The following is a 16,979-nucleotide window of genomic DNA, read 5'->3' as shown; positions in this document are numbered from 1 at the left end:
GGTGAATATATATAGCTGATTCACACCCAGGGTGGTGGGTAGAGACCAGTTAAATATGTTTACATCTTATGAGCTAAGAGTTTTTATTTCATTTTAGAAGTTATCAAAATAACAAAAACAAAATAAATAGGTACCTGGTAAGGAAGTCGACTTAGACGATTACTCTGCCTTATAAGTACGTCTTCCTTACGGAGCCTCGCGATCCTCTTAGGATGCTGACAGACCCCTAGGAGCTGAAGTATCAAGGGCTGCAACCCATACAACAGGACCTCATCAAACCCCTAATCTGGGCGCTCTCAAGAAATGACTTTGACCACCCGCCAAATCAACCAGGATGCGAAAGGCTTCTTAGCCTTCCGGACAACCCATAAAAAACAACATTTCAAGAGACAGATTAAAAGGATATGGAATTAGGGAATTGTAGTGGTTGAGCCCTCACCCACTACTGCACTCGCTGCTACGAATGGTCCCAGTGTGTAGCAGTTCTCGTAAAGAGACTGGACATCTTTCAAGTAAAATGACGCGAACACTGACTTGCTTCTCCAATAGGTTGCGTCCATTATACTTTGCAGAGATCTATTTTGCTTAAAGGCCACGGAAGTTGCTACAGCTCTAACTTCGTGCGTCTTCACCTTAAGCAAAGTTCGGTCTTCCTCACTCAGATGTGAATGAGCTTCTCGTATTAACAATCTGATAAAGTATGACCAAGCATTCTTTGACATAGGCAAGGATGGTTTCTTAACTGAACACCATAAAGCTTCAGATTGGCCTCGTAAAGGTTTAGTACGCTTTAAATAGAACTTAAGAGCTCTAACAGGGCATAAGACTCTTTCTAGTTCATTGCCTACGATCTCCGATAAGCTGGGAATATCGAAATTTTCAATATTAATCTTACCCGATGATCATGTAGCTGTCAACTCCGTTGCCCGACAGAATTCTACGGACGGGATACGCCAGCGATCGCTATACAGGAGGGGGGTGTACTCACCAGCGCCATCTGTGGTCAGGTACTCCAGTACTTCTTGTCAACACCACCTCAATTTTTCCTCTGTCGTGCCGCCGGCAAGACCTACATGGATACGCTGTTGATTTTGGAGTCTTTGTTCACGGTTTTGGTGAAGTATTTGCTCTAAAATTTAGCCTTCGCTGTACAGGAAGCTTTTCCCTTAGCTTAGATAGCTTTTGGAATTAAATTGATTTATTGGTTAACGATCTTTGCTTTACTTTGGAATTCCCCCTTGACTGTTCTCTAAATTCAAGATGTCCGACCACTCTCAAGCTCCTAAATTTAGGCGATGTAGTGTTAGGACTTGTAATAGGCGTCTTCCGAAGGCCTCTGTTGATCCTCACACCGTTTGTTCCGACTGTAGGGGAAAATCCTGTCAGTTGGAAGATCGATGTGGGGAATGTGCTGGGCTTTCGGAATTCGATTTTAATGAATTCCTCAAATATACAACTAGGTTAGAGAGGGAGAGAGTTAGGAGGAGTTCTTCTCGCTCTTTGGTTTATTCCTCCCCCCATGACCCTCAACCTTTTCCTTCCCCTGTGGTGGTGACCCCCGAACCTGCTACGAGTGCTCAGCCTGATATGACGGATATGTTGCGTGCCATTCAGGCTCTTGGTGATAAGGTGGAGTCTTTAGTTAGTGACCACAATCTTCTCTTGGCAGATGTCAAGGAACTTAAAGTGAAGAGTGCAGTGGGAAGTGTTAGTGCCAGTGCTGTGCCTAGTGTCAGTGTCAGTGTTGCGCATGAGGATACTTCTGTGCGTGCCAGTCGTCCTCCCAGTCCGGGACCTCTTGCAAGCTCCCAAGCCCAGGGGAGAAGCAACGTCGAAGGGCAAAAGGGTTCGGCAGGCCTTGATCGGCGCACAGTTGTATCCTCAGTGGTTGCGGGCGTATCTGATAGAGATCGTCACTTCCACTCCCAGACGATTGAGCCCTTAAATTCCTCGTCTGCGGAAGAGGTTTCCAGGAGGAAACGGTGGACCCAGGTCTCACGACCTCTCAAACGTAAGGTCCCTTCCGAGCTAGTCCAACGGCCCAGGTGTAGCCACTGGGCCAGTTCGGACTCGCCGCAGTCATCTGATGACTGCACACCTCCTAAGAGAGGTAAAGCGGTGCCTCAACAGGCCTCTGCTCCAACTTCTGTGGACCCCAAGTGGTCTATGCTGCAGACTATGCAGTCTCAGCTTGCGGCTTTGATGCAGGAGTATCAGGCAGAGAAGGTTAACACACCTCCTCCTGCGAGCGCTCCTCCACCTCTGCGCAGTCCTCCCTGCCAGACGCATGTTCTTGAGGCTCCTCCTACTTCCATGCGTGAGCTGCCGCATTGGGAGTTGCCAGGTTCCAGCACTATGCAGCAACCTCCTCTACCCATGAGGCAGGAGCCTCATGCTATGCGGCAACCTCCTCAACCCTTGAGGCAGGAGCCTCATGCGATGCGGCAACCTCCTCTACCCATGAGGCAGCAGCCTCATGCTATGCGGCAACCTCCTCAACCCTTGAGGCAGGAGCCTCACTCTGCGCAGCTACCTCCTCAACCCTTGAGGCAGGCGCAACCCTTGAGGCAGGAGCCTCATGCTAGGAGGCAGCCTCCTCAACGCATGCAGCACGAGCCTCTTACCATGCAGCAGCCGCATTCTTCGCAACAGGAGCCTCATCCCATACAGCATGAGCCGCATACCATGCAGCATGAGCCTCATGCCTTCCAGCATTCGCTTCTGACCACGCTTGCTCCTCAGACCACCGCAGAACCTCCCTCACTCCAGCCTCCTGACTTTGTCATTGCCAGCCCTCAGTCTCTTCAGCAGAGGCATGATGATGGATCCGCAAGTGCGCATGCACCCGTTCTGCAGGATTCAGCCATTCAGCCTGCCGCTCTACCTTTACCTCTCGCTACTCAACTCTCAGGCGAGGAGGTTTCTGAGGATGAAGCTGCTCACCTGGATGATCCTACATCTGATGTGGAGGGACACAAGTCGTCGCCGCCTTCCTTAGACTTTCGCAAGGTCCTGGCTCTGTTCAGAGTTATACCCTGAACACTTCGTATCTGCAACCCCTCGTTCTCCTCCATCCGAGTTTTCTCTAGGCATGCAGCCTACTACGTCTGCCTACACCAAGCTTGTCCTCGCCAGATCATCAAGGAGAGCTTTGAGGGTTTTAGGGGATTGGTTGCAGTCCAAGCAGCAACTGGGAAGGACCTCTTTTGTGTTTCCTCCTCCTAAGCTGGCTTCTAAGTCGGGCGTCTGGTATGCCACGGGAGAGGAACCTGGCTTGGGGGTTCCTGCCTCTGCCCAGGCCGACTTCTCAAGTTTGGTTGACTCTCCCCGCAGGTCGGCTATGAGACGCTCGAAGGTCTGCTGGACTTTTTCTGATCTGGACCACTTGATGAAGGGAGTCTTTCGCGCCTTCGAAATTTTTAACTTCCTCGATTGGTGCCTGGGGGCCTTAAGCAGGAAGACTGCTCCTTCTGACAAAGACTCGGCCATGCTGATCATGTCCAGTATGGACAAAGCAATTCGCGATGGTTCTGGCGAACTTGCGTCTATTTTTGTCTCAGGAGTCCTCAAGAAAAGGGAACATCTATGCTCCTACTTATCGACTGGTATCACCCCTTGCCAGAGGTCACAGTTGCTGTTTGCTCCTCTCTCCAAGTTCCTGTTTCCGGAGGAGTTAATCAAGGAGATGGCTGCGGCTCTTATCCAGAAAGATACGCATGACCTCATGGCCTCTTCAGCACGTAAGGCTAAAACCTTACCTTCCGTGCCGAGATCTTACCGCACCCCTGTGGCTGATACACCTGCTACCAGATTCATTCCGCCCTTTCGTGGCAGAGCCCCCAGTAGAGGAAGTACCCGTGCAGACAGTCACCGGGGCAAGTCCAAGAAAGGTGCCAAGTCCACGAAAAGCAAGCTTTGACTTCCTTCCTCTCCAGACAGCTGTAGGAGCCAGACTCAAGACCTTCTGGCAAGCCTGGGAGAGCAGAGGTGCAGACGCTCAGTCTGTCAAGTGGTTAAAGGAGGGTTACAGAATTCCGTTCTGCCGCAATCCCCCTCTGACCACATCTCCCATCAACCTCTCTCCCAACTACAAGGAGAAGGACAAGAGGCTAGCGTTACATCAAGAGGTGTCGCTCCTGCTACAGAAGGAGGCAGTGGTGATAGTCCGGGACCATCAATCCCCGGGCTTTTACAACCGTCTCTTCCTGGTGGCCAAGAAGACAGGAGGTTGGAGACCGGTGCTGGACGTCAGTGCGCTCAATGCTTATGTCACCAAGCAGACGTTCACAATGGAGACGACGAAGTCGGTCCTAGCAGCGGTCAGGCAGGAGGACTGGATGGTCTCGTTAGATCTGAAAGACGCCTACTTTCACGTTCCCATCCATCCAGACTCCCAACCTTTTCTGAGATTCGTCTTTGGAGAGGTTGTGTACCAGTTCCAAGCCCTGTGCTTTGGCCTGAGCACGGCACCTCTTGTGTTTACGCGACTGATGAGGAATATTGCGAAATTCCTTCATTTGGCAGACATCAGAGCCTCCCTTTATTTAGACGACTGGCTTTTAAGAGCTCCCACAAGTCGTCGCTGTCTGGAGAGTCTCAGATGGACTTTGGATTTGACCAAGGAACTGGGCCTCTTGGTCAATTTAGAGAAGTCCCAGCTCGTTCCTTCCCAAACCATCGTTTACCTGGGGATGGAGATTCAGAGTCGAGCTTTTCGGGCTTTTCCGTCGGCCCCAAGAATCAACCAAGCCCTGGAGTGCATCCTGAGCATGCTGAGGAGGAACCGATGCTCGGTGAGGCAGTGGATGAGTCTAACAGGGACTCTTTCATCGCTAGCCCTGTTCATCGAGTTAGGGAGACTCCACCTCCGCCCCCTTCAGTACCATCTGGCAGCTCACTGGAACAAGGATATGACGCTCGAGACGGTCTCTATTCCTGTTTCCAAAGAGATGAGGGGTACTCTAACGTGGTGGAAGAACAGCATTCTTCTCAAGGAGGGTCTCTCGTTAGCTGTTCAGACCCCCGACCATCATCTCTACTCGGACGCATCAGACTCGGGCTGGGGCGCGACATTGGACGGACAGGAATGCTCGGGGACATGGAACCAGGAACAGGAAACGCTTCATATCAATTGCAAGGAGTTGTTGGCGGTTCATCTGGCCTTAATGAACTTCAAGTCCCTCCAGCTAAACAAGGTGGTGGAGGTGAACTCCGACAACACCACAGCCTTGGCGTACATCTCCAAGCAGGGAGGGACTCATTCGAGGAAGCTGTTCGAGATCGCAAGGGACCTCCTCATTTGGTCAAAAAGTCGAAAGCTCACGCTGGTAACGAGGTTCATTCAGGGCGATATGAATGTTACGGCAGATCGCCTCAGCCGGAAGGGTCAAGTCATCCCCACAGAGTGGACCCTTCACAAGAACGTGTGCAACAGACTTTGGGCCCTGTGGGGTCAGCCAACTATAGATCTGTTCGCTACCTCGATGACCAAGAGGCTCCCATTGTACTGTTCCCCGATTCCAGACCCGGCAGCAGTTCACGTGGATGCCTTTCTGCTGGACTGGTCCCACCTCGACCTGTATGCATTCCCGCCGTTCAAGATCATCAACAGGGTTCTTCAGAAGTTCGTCTCTCACAAAGGGACACGGCTGACGTTGGTTGCTCCCCTTTGGCCTGCAAGAGAATGGTTCACAGAGGTACTGCAATGGCTGGTCGACGTTCCCAGGACTCTCCCTCTAAGAGTGGACCTTCTGCGTCAGCCTCACGTAAAGAAGGTACACCCAAGCCTCCACGCTCTTCGTCTGACTGCCTTCAGACTATCGAAAGACTCTCAAGAGCTAGAGGCTTTTCGAAGGAGGCAGCCAGAGCGATTGCCAGAGCAAGGAGGATATCCACTCGCAGAGTCTATCAATCTAAGTGGGAAGTCTTCCGAAGCTGGTGCAGAGCCAATACAGTTTCCTCTACCAGTACCACTGTAGCCCAAGTTGCTGACTTCCTGTTACATCTAAGGAATGTTAGATCTCTATCAGCTCCTACGATCAAGGGGTACAGAAGTATGTTGGCAGCGGTTTTCCGCCACAGAGGCTTGGATCTTTCCACCAACAAAGATCTGCAGGACATCCTTAGGTCTTTTGAGACCTCTAAAGAACGTCGGTTGTCCACTCCAGGCTGGAATCTAGACGTAGTCCTAAGGTTCCTTATGTCATCAAGATTTGAACCTCTCCAGTCAGCCTCTTTCAAGGACCTCACTCTAAAAACTCTTTTCCTCGTTTGCCTTGCAACAGCCAAAAGAGTAAGTGAGATTCACGCCTTCAGCAGGAACATAGGTTTCACATCTGAAACGGCTACATGTTCCTTACAGCTCGGTTTTTTGGCCAAAAACGAGCTTCCTTCACGTCCTTGGCCTAAATCGTTCGAAATACCTAGCCTTTCCAACATGGTAGGTAACGAGCGGGAGAGAGTTCTTTGCCCTGTCAGAGCTCTTAAGTACTATCTTAAAAGGTCAAAACCCTTGCGAGGACAATCGGAGGCCTTATGGTGTGCTATTAAGAAACCTTCACTACCTATGTCTAAGAATGCAGTTTCTTACTACATAAGGCTTCTGATTAGAGAAGCTCATTCTCATATGAAGGAAGAAGACCTTGCTTTGCTGAAGGTAAGGACACATGAAGTGAGAGCTGTGGCTACTTCAGTGGCCTTCAAACAGAACCGTTCTCTGCAGAGTGTTATGGATGCAACCTATTGGAGGAGCAAGTCAGTGTTTGCATCATTCTATCTCAAAGATGTCCAGTCTCTTTACAAGAACTGCTACACCCTGGGACCATTCGTAGCAGCGAGTGCAGTAGTAGGTGAGGGCTCAGCCACTACATTCCCATAATCCCATAACCTTTTTAACCTTTCTCTTGAATACTTTTATTGTTGTTTTTGGGTTGTACGGTCGGCTAAGAAGCCTTCCGCATCCTAGTTGATTTGGCGGGTGGTCAATTCTTTCTTGAGAAGCGCCTAGGTTAGAGGTTGTGATGAGGTCCTTTAGTATGGGTTGCAGCCCTTTATACTTCAGCACCTAAGAGTCGTTCAGCATCCTAAGAGGACCGCTGCGCTCAGTAAGGAAGACATACTTATTAAAGGCAGAGTAATGGTTCAAGTCGACTTCCTTACCAGGTACTTATCGATTTTATTTGTTATTTTGAATAACTAATAAAAATGAAATACGGGATACTTAGCTTCTTGATTAACATGTATACTGGTTTTCACCCACCTCCCTGGGTGTGAATCAGCTACATGATCATCGGGTAAGATTAATATTGAAAAATGTTATTTTCATTAGTAAAATAAATTTTTGAATATACTTACCCGATGATCATGATTTAATTGACCCACCCTTCCTCCCCATAGAAAACCAGTGGACCGAGGAAAAAATTGAGGTGGTGTTGACAAGAAGTACTGGAGTACCTGACCACAGATGGCGCTGGTGAGTACACCCCCCTCCTGTATAGCGATCGCTGGCGTATCCCGTCCGTAGAATTCTGTCGGGCAACGGAGTTGACAGCTACATGATCATCGGGTAAGTATATTCAAAAATTTATTTTATTAATGAAAATAACATGATTTAGGCCAAGGCCGAGAAGGCAGCTCATTTTTGGCTAGAAAACCAAGTTGCAGTGAACAAGTGGCTTTTTCCGACGAAAATCCGATGTTCTTGCTGAAGGCATGAATCTCACTGACTCTTTTAGCCGAGGCTAAGCATACTAGGAAAAGAGTCTTAAGAGTGAGATCTTTCAGGGAGGCTGATTGTAACGGCTCCAACCTGTCTGACATGAGGAATCTTAGTACCACGTCTAAATTCCATCCAGGGGTAGCCAAACGACGCTCCTTGGTGGTCTCAAAAGACTTAAGGAGGTCTTGCAGATCTTTATTGTTGGAAAGATCTAAGCCTCTATGCCGGAAGACCGATGGCAACATGCTTCTGTAGCCCTTGATAGTGGGAGCTGAAAGGGATCGTCCTTTTCTCAGGTATAAGAGAAAATCAGCCATTTGAGCTACAGAGGTACTGGTCGAGGATACAGAAACTGACTTGCACCAGTCTCGGAAGACTTCCCACTTCGATTGGTAGACTCTAATGGTAGACGCTCTCCTTGCTCTAGCAATCGCACTGGCTGCCTCTTTCGAAAAGCCTCTAGCTCTCGAGAGTCTTTCGATAGTCTGAAGGCAGTCAGACGAAGAGCGTGGAGGCTTTGGTGTACCTTCTTTACGTGTGGCTGACGTAGAAGGTCTACCCTTAGAGGAAGACTTCTGGGAACGTCTACTAACCATCGAAGTACCTCGGTGAACCATTCTCTCGCGGGCCAGAGGGGAGCAACTAACGTCAACCTTGTCCCTTCGTGAGAGGCGAACTTCTGCAGTACCTTGTTGACAATCTTGAACGGTGGGAATGCGTAGAGATCCAGATGTGACCAATCTAGGAGGAAGGCATCTATATGTATTGCTGCTGGGTCCGGGACTGGGGAGCAATAGATTGGAAGCCTCTTGGTCAGCGAGGTTGCAAAGAGATCTATGGTTGGTTGACCCCAAGTGGCCCAAAGTCTCTTGCACACATCCTTGTGGAGGGTCCATTCGGTTGGAATTACTTGCCCTTTCCAACTGAGACAATCTGCTATGACGTTCAAGTCGCCTTGGATGAACCTCGTTACTAGGGAGATGTCTTGACCTTTTGACCAGATGAGCAGGTCCCTTGCGATCTCGTACAACGTCAGTGAGTGGGTACCTCCTTGTTTGGAGATGTACGCCAAGGCCGTGGTGTTGTCCGAGTTTACTTCCACCACTTTGCCTCGAAGGAGATACTCGAAGCTTTTCAAGGCCAGATGAACTGCCAACAGCTCCTTGCAGTTGATATGCATGCTCCTCTGACTCGAGTTCCACAGACCTGAGCATTCCCGACCGTCCAGTGTCGCGCCCCAGCCCAAGACCGATGCGTCCGAGAAGAGAACGTGGTGGGGAGTCTGAACAGCCAGGGGAAGACCCTCTCTTAGGTTGATATTGTCCTTCCACCAAGTCAGACAAGACTTTATCTTTCCGGAAATCGGGATCGAGACCGCTTCTAGCGTCTTGTCCTTTTTCCAGTGAAAAGCCAGATGGTATTGAAGAGGACGGAGGTGTAGTCTTCCTAGTGATACAAACTGTTCCAGGGATGACAGCGTCCCTACCAGACTCATCCACAGCCTGACTGAGCAGCGTTCCTTCTTCAGCATCTTCTGGATGGATAGCAGGGCTTGATCTATTCTGGGGGCTGATAGTCTTGTTGTTCAGCAACGTCCTCATCAGATAGTTCCTCATCCGAAAACTGATGAGGAAACGGCAACGGAGTGGGCAACGTCTAGCTCGCTGAGTCCGGTCGCACTGGTGCATGCGTGACGGAGCCGGACGCAACGTCATGGAACTGCTGCACAGTCTGTGAACTGTCAACAACCATGGGTGCGCGAGGACGCACAGCGTCCACCCGAGACTGTCTAGACCGTCTGGGTTGTGCAGTCAACACCATACCGGGTTACGGAGGTAGACGCACCGCGTCAAAACAAGTCACCTCTGATGGTTGTTGAACGTCCTGAACGTCAACAACCACCTCCGAGCGTCGCTTAACGTCAACGTGCGGCTGGCAACCCACACTGGGTCGCATCGGTGGAGGAACCACCTCAACTGGTAGACGCGAGAAGGTTACCTCAGCGTCAACAGGACGCACAACCGACCGCTTGGAAGGTTGTTGGCCAGAAGGTTCAGCAGCAACCTTCTCCGCATTAAAGTCCTCCATCAAGGACGCAAGCTTGGACTGCATGTCTTGCAGCAAAGCCCATTTAGGGTCTACGGGAGCAGGTGCGGCAACAGACGGGGTTAGCGACTGAGGCGGTACCGCTTTCCATTCCTGAAAGCCTTGTTTATGCATGACATAATTGTACAGCAAAACTTCAAAGGCTCGAAAACAGCTGTGAAGTTGACCTGTAAAATCTTGGAGCGTCTCCTGGCCAGGCGCCAGGGAGAGTCTACGAGATTTGAGAAGTCTATCTGGGTAGAGGCAGGAACTCCCAAGCCGAGAACTTCTCTCGTGTCATATCAGACTCTCGCTCTATAAGCCAGTTTAAAAGAAGGGAAAGCAAAGGCTGTATCCCCCAAACTCCTCCTGGTGATAAACCAGTCGCCTAGCAAACGTAAAGCTCTCTAGGAGAGCGAGAGAGCACTAGCTTATAAAAAACGACTTCGAAGTAGCTAGGCCTAGTGTAAGCTCTGACGTTTAGGCGAACGAGGAGCAGCAGTTACAAAAAGATCCGGACAAAGATCCTTAAAAATCAGCATGATTTAATTAAAGTCCATAGAGGGCTAAGCAGCTTTAGGCTCCTCTCCGTCTGACAGAGTCCTCAAGGGAATATCAGTAGGAGGGGGAACAGCAACTTCCTCATCTAAAGGAACCTTGTCCGATAATAGCTGAGTCTCAAGCAAGGGAGAGACCTACCGTGGTGGCAATGCTTTACAAGCAGAGTCCACACGCACTGGTGCATTAGTAGCGGACCAGGACGCAACGTCATGTAACTGCTTGACAGTCTGTGAACTGTCAACAACAACAGGTGCGAGAGACCAGGACGCAACGTCATGTAACTGCTTGACAGTCTGTGAACTGTCAACAACAACAGGTGCGTGAGGACGCACAGCGTCCACTCGAGACTGCTTTGACTGCCTAGACTGAGCAGTCAAAACAACTCTAGAATGCGGAGGTTGACGCACAGCGTCAAAACAAGTCAACTCCGATTGTTAGCGAATGTCCTGAACGTCAACAGGAGCATCAGCAAGTGGCCTAACGTCCAAATGTGGCTGAAAATCCACACGAGACCGCATCGAGTGTGGTTCTAAACAACCTGACTGGCGTGACTTAGCTACGCCAACGTCAACAGGATGCACAAAGGAACGTTAGGTTGGCTGAAAGCCAGGATCTCGATGAGATAACGGCTAAGCTCAACGGACTAATCGGCAGAATAGTCTTCCATAAGGGAGGCAAGCATATTCTGCATGTCTTGCCGTACAACCCATTTAGGATCAACGGAAATGGTTGCGGTAAGAGACGAGGGTAACGTCTGTGACCGCAACACTTTGCCAACAAAAAAAAAGACTCTCGGAGTCTGTGTTACGGTTTTGTTAGGCGGCGAGCAGTTTTCCGATGACTGCATAAGGTCAGAGCTGTCCTAATGGCTGCAACCAGGACGCTGGACCTGTCCTGAAAGGACTGACTTTTGCTTAAGGGCCTCGAAACCTTGTTACAGGTTTCTTATGCGAAAAGCCTTCGGATGACGAGGAGAAAATTGTCTCTCTCGCCTTATGGTAGGGGAGATCTTGGTAAGATACACCCGATACCTTAGAGGGAAACGTCTGTTCGCTGATCAAGGCCTCTCGAACCCATAAGTCGTACGACATTACTTCTCCCCTGGGCTTGGGAGCTTGCAAGAGGTCCCGGACTAGGTGAACGACAGGCACGAACAGACGAACCCTCGGACGCAACACTGTAACACTTTGCGCAATATCACTTTATCACTACGATTTTCTGTTTTGCACTTATTTCACTGAAATCGAAACTTTTGCTGATTTCTACCTGAAGTACGCAATTCTACCCTCATCAAAAGGTAGTAAATGCGAAATCAGTCGTATAATGCAAGCACATTAATACCAGCAAAAAAACAGTAAACATCTTTTAAGATAAAAAAATTCAGTGGTTGGGGAAGAGAATAAACACTAGTTCATTCAAAACTACGTTTTCAATCTCTCACCGTACATTGCCTGGGGACGAGAATAAAACTAAAAACGTTTTATCCTTTCTCCCCGTACAGAGACTAGGGACGAGAGTAACTCGAGAACAACGTTACCCGCTTGAACGGAACGTTTTCTCTCCTCTCTCCCCCTCCGTCTCTATATCTCTCTCTCTTTCTCTCTTGATTTCGCACCTAAGAGAAGAGCCCAATTACGTTTCGTCAAAAAAACATGTTATTTGACCAAAGGAAAAAACTGAAAGGTTTTTCAATTAAATAGAATTTAAAACATTTAAGCTTTGAAAGAAGAATGAACAAAACGTCAGAATCGATTTACTCTTTCTGCAAAGTGAAACCGTGATACTCTCTCTCTCTATCGTAACGATAGAGCGCAAACTGCGTAGCATGAATAAACTAAACGTTAGTTCATCTTTGAAAACAGTACGAAGACTATTCAAAGAAATTCTTCCATTTAAAAAGTTTTAAATCATTAGCTCTTTAAAAGCTATTTACGATTGAAAGGGCTCAACGTTGTTTAACTTCGGTTTCCAAGTTAGGACCGCCTACTCTCAGGAAAAGTCGCATATAAACAAAACAATAAAATTTATTTTTTATGTTTATTATAAATGGAAAGTTAATCGAAGAGGCCTAAAAGGCGGTGAGATATAAAATATATAGAGGAAAATCTATAATTAATATATAACGTGATAAGATAATTACTAAAAGCCTAAACACACTTCCGTCTAAGGGAAGGGTCGGCCATTTAAAAGTCAAAGAAAGTCCATACTCTCTTTGTCACCAAAAATTAAATCTATCCAAAACGAGTTCAAGATTTAAGATGAAGATAAAACACCTGCACTGCGAAAGCTCAAACCAAAATGAAGTACTTCACCAAATATGTTGAGAAAACTCCAGGTTCTACAGCGAGTAAAAGTACGTCTTGTCGACACGTCGACAGAGAAGAAATTGAGTCTTTGTTTACATTGAGTATGGTATCTGACCGACAGTTGGCGCTGATGGGCACACCCGCAACCTGTATAGCGATCGCTGGCGAGTTTTTTACAGTTTTTTGTCTGTCGAGCAACAGAGTTGCAGCTATATATATTCACCGGCTAAGTTAAATATTTAAAATTCAGGCATTTACCAGGAGAATGAGACCAACCTGACCTCTCTATGACGAAAATTAAGGCTGTTAGAGCAATTTAAAAAAATATACTGCAAAATGTGCTTGAAAAAAAATAACCCCTGGGGGTTAAGGGTTGGAAATTTCCAAATAGCCTGCACCTGTGTATTTCTCCCATACCTCAGGACTCCTTATTTTTCTTCCTTCGCTGATATCTTAGAGAACATTTTGTAATAAAAGAAACTGACATTCAAGTAATGGGTTTCAATTAAGCTGCATTAAATATGTATTACCTTCCTTACTGCTTGTGGCACCTGGTGTCGATTCCTTACTAGTTCTTGGTAGCACTCCTCCGCTCTCTCCTCGACCCTCCAAGACGCCTTTATCCATGGTGCTGACTTTTACGAGGCTTAATTCTGTGTCCTCTTCGCTGTTACAGTTTGCTAGAGTCTTCAGTAAAAAAAGAAAAAAGTTTAAAAGGCATATTAGGACAAAATTATTTGAAACATACAGTATTTGATACTATAAAAAGAACTACATGTAGTGCCAAATTTTATTGAAATTTTAAAAATAACCAGCTATACCGATTATGTTATAGGTTTTATAATATGTAACTCGGATTAATTTTTAGATAGGTAAACCAAGCATCTTTAATCCAAAAGAAGGCTTTAGCTAAAATAATTTACCTACAGAAATATTTGAACAAATTTGTCATCATGCTTCTTCATACATCCAAATTTCATCTAATTTTCAAATTTCTACATCCTCAAAATGTGCAAATTTATAAGGTTACAAACGAAAGATGTTAACATTAATTAAAATCAATCTTTCAATATACATTTATTTTTGGAGATATAGATCCAAATACAGTACAGTATATACTTTATATATTTATACACAGTATATAGCCAGACACTTGTTCTTTATTAAATAGGGGAGTTGAATTGTGAAAGTTTCATTTTATTTCTGAGCCAATTTCCCATAATTTTTTTATTTCCATCTAGCAGTACCTAAACTAAACAGTGATACGTAACTTTTGTAATACAGTAATAACAATTATTGAGTAATAGGTTGTTTTTAGATTTTAAAATGGCCAGTTAATTTTTTTGTAACAATTAAAATACAGTACTGTCCATTTCATTCTTCTGTAAAATATTATACAAGATGTTTATTAGTCAGATCTCTCGTATTTCTAGATTTTGCTACAAGTTTTATGAATATAAAATATTCTATAGCAGTAGTGTTAAGAGTGATCAATATTCACTATGTTTGTGTTAAAAAGTTTCACATTAGCAGCTCTTAGCAGATTTTAGGAAGAGAAGTTGTTAAACTTTCATAATTAATGAAAGCAAAATAAACTTAATTTCCTGAGAATAATTGGAAGTACCATCCATGTACATTAAGTGTATTTATAGAAATGAAGATAATGGGTTTACGGTATTTACCTTTTTAGAAATTTTGCTAAGTACAGTAGTAATTTTTTTGTTCTTTTTATACAAAATTAATTCTTAACAGCATTAATTGCATAAAGCCATTAGCCACTATCACTTTGGGCTTTATATTCATTAACATTATACAGCAAAAAATTTGCTATAATGAAAGGATTGAAAGCTAGTGTTTGGTGTGATTCAATTTTGAAGCTTAAACCGCCTGAATCTGAGTGCAGCAAATCAATCCCGTTTAAGTGAGTCTAGATTAGTGAATAATTGGGAGAGGTAGACAGTCCAAAACACAAGTATACATTCTATCCATCATCCCCTTCATCAGGGAGGAAGGGAAGGATACTTCATTACAAATCTTGTCTGAAAAGAAAGGTTGCTCTGTTATGAAGCTTTCCTGCATATGATGTCTGGTCCAGCTCATAACAGCCAAAACTGCTCCACCCCCAAGAGAAGGGAAGAATGAAGAGTAGAAAGACAGTAATTTTACCTTTCGTTCTGGTTTTCGTTGAAACAGAAATCTTAAGACGACATGGTTCTTGTCCCATAGACATTATGATCTCCAGACACAATTCAAGATGGAAACAGCAAGTACCATACGGTCCATCAACATATTCTATATATAACATGATTAATTGAAAAACTGGGAAGATGGGAGGAAAAACTTAGCAAGGCTGGCTAAACAACTTTTAGGACAGCCACCAAAGGACCAAGGGTAAAGGTTTCCAAAGATTTGTGGGTAGGATTCTGTAGGTAGCAGGAGGTGAAGGTTTTTTGAAGTTTCCAGACTGTTTTCAAAACACAGAGTCACTGATAGGTTCTTTCTGAATGCTAGGGTGGAGCACATACCCCTGACTTTGTGAGCCCTTGTCTGCAATGGCCCCTCAATCTCCTTATTGATTAAAGGATAGTCTCACAGAACAAAACAGCATTCTTGAATATCTTTCCCTTGGTCTGTCGGTGTCACTAAAGTACTTTGGTACTCAGTCCTGAAATGCAGTCTTTTAACGTAGCAGCAGATAGCCTTCGAGGGACTGAGGAGCAAATCATCCTGGGTTACCCTGACCTGATGTTGACAACAATCTGTTTAATTGAAAAAATGGAAAGAAGGGAGGAAAGCCTTATGCATCCAGACTGTCCCCATACTATGGAATGAGATGCAAAACACTATGAGTTTCCTATTCAGCCTTGTGACGAACAGGTCGATCGCCAGAGACCATCAAAAAGCAATACGCCAAGCCTTTCTGCCATGCAAGGATGTAGGGACCCCTCTGAACCTACAACCTGTTCATGGCATTTGAGTATGTCTACAAGAACATTCCTCTGGCCTAAAATGAATCTCACAGACAACTCTACATCTTTGTCAACTCGTCAAAGACTATGCAGGACAGTCCTTCTTTGCATGTTTACAATTGTGGTCCTGTCACTCATCAGCAGTAATGAGTACTCTATCAAAATCTGTTGGAATGCTTGCAGTGTAAGGAGAGCTGCTTGCATCTCCAACAGGTTGATATGCAGGCACTTTTCCTTTAGGGATAACACTATTGATGGGACGACACAAAACAGCACATTCCGGGCAATACCCCCCTTAGCCCCTCCTCTAGGGTCAGGAAGACACAGTAGGGGTAGAAGAAGGGCGGCGCCTCTTCACTTAAACACTCGGTGGTAGCAAAACCACCTTCCTTTGATGGAGCATTAATGACGACTGAGGAATGTCCACTTCTTTACGTTCACATTTTCGTTGTAAGTCCACACTAGCGAGGAAATGACAGCAGGTTTGTACAGAAAACTGTCCCACACTTACAATTTCTCTGGAAAACAACTGTCTTCTTCTTTTAAATTCCTTCAACACAGCAATCTACCAGGGCATTTATTCATTTCGAAAAGAAAAAGGAAGTTAATAGCCAGACAAGACAGCAAGAAGTACATTTGTACAGCTTACGGCTGAAATCTTTAAGTAGGAGCTTACTCTCCACTAAACACCAACTAGAAGAAGCTTGTTACAGGTTTAACCCTTTAAGGATTCAATGGGACACTTTAGTATCATCCATTCATGTTACCATAAGTGCTACAGTATATAGAATATTTATTAAACTTTCGAATGTTATTTTAAGTTTATTTTAATCTTTATTCATTTTTTAGTTACACTACGAAACATCACCATAAGTAGGTTAAAACATGAAGTCTCTGCTTCCTGTCCTAAAGTCATGAGCTCAACAGCAATTCTGTAATGGCTGGGATCACTAGAGGGTTAATAGCTGTTCAAGCTGTTTAAATCACACTCCTATTATAAGACAATGGTTTGTATTTGCATAGGAACAAGTTACCTTAGTATCTAACTGGCAAACAATAACTTGTGCAATTCCCAGGAAACAAAACAACTATCAGTTCCATCTCTATTGAAAGTTGAAATATTGTCTGCATGAATACATCACAAGAGGAAGCAATGGTTAATTACTTAACCTAAGCAGACCCACTTTGTGTTATCCAACCCCCCCCAAAATTGGTCAGACATTAAACACCTGGTATGCATGAAAACATTTGAGTAAACATGCAAAAGGAGAATGGCTACAAGGCAGTACAATGCAAAGGTGGGAAAAAGGAAAAGGACATAACTCAAATAAAACAAATACA

General features: G+C 45.6%; 1 protein-coding gene across 2 annotated transcripts in view; it reads right to left on the bottom strand.

Annotated features, from left to right (window-relative positions):
* The window catches only part of LOC137652282 (BRCA1-associated protein), a 60,368-nt gene that overhangs the window by 26,367 nt on the left and 17,022 nt on the right, over nucleotides 1-16,979 (bottom strand). For both annotated transcript variants that reach the window (XM_068385578.1, XM_068385579.1), the window contains one exon: nucleotides 13,200-13,356. In XM_068385578.1, coding sequence (XP_068241679.1) covers nucleotides 13,200-13,356 — 157 coding nt within the window. The remainder of the gene's footprint in view (nucleotides 1-13,199; nucleotides 13,357-16,979) is intronic.

Source organism: Palaemon carinicauda, chromosome 13, assembly GCF_036898095.1.
Source record: "Palaemon carinicauda isolate YSFRI2023 chromosome 13, ASM3689809v2, whole genome shotgun sequence".
Taxonomy (NCBI): Eukaryota; Metazoa; Arthropoda; class Malacostraca; order Decapoda; family Palaemonidae; genus Palaemon; species Palaemon carinicauda.
This window is presented reverse-complemented; position numbering and strand designations above follow the sequence as displayed.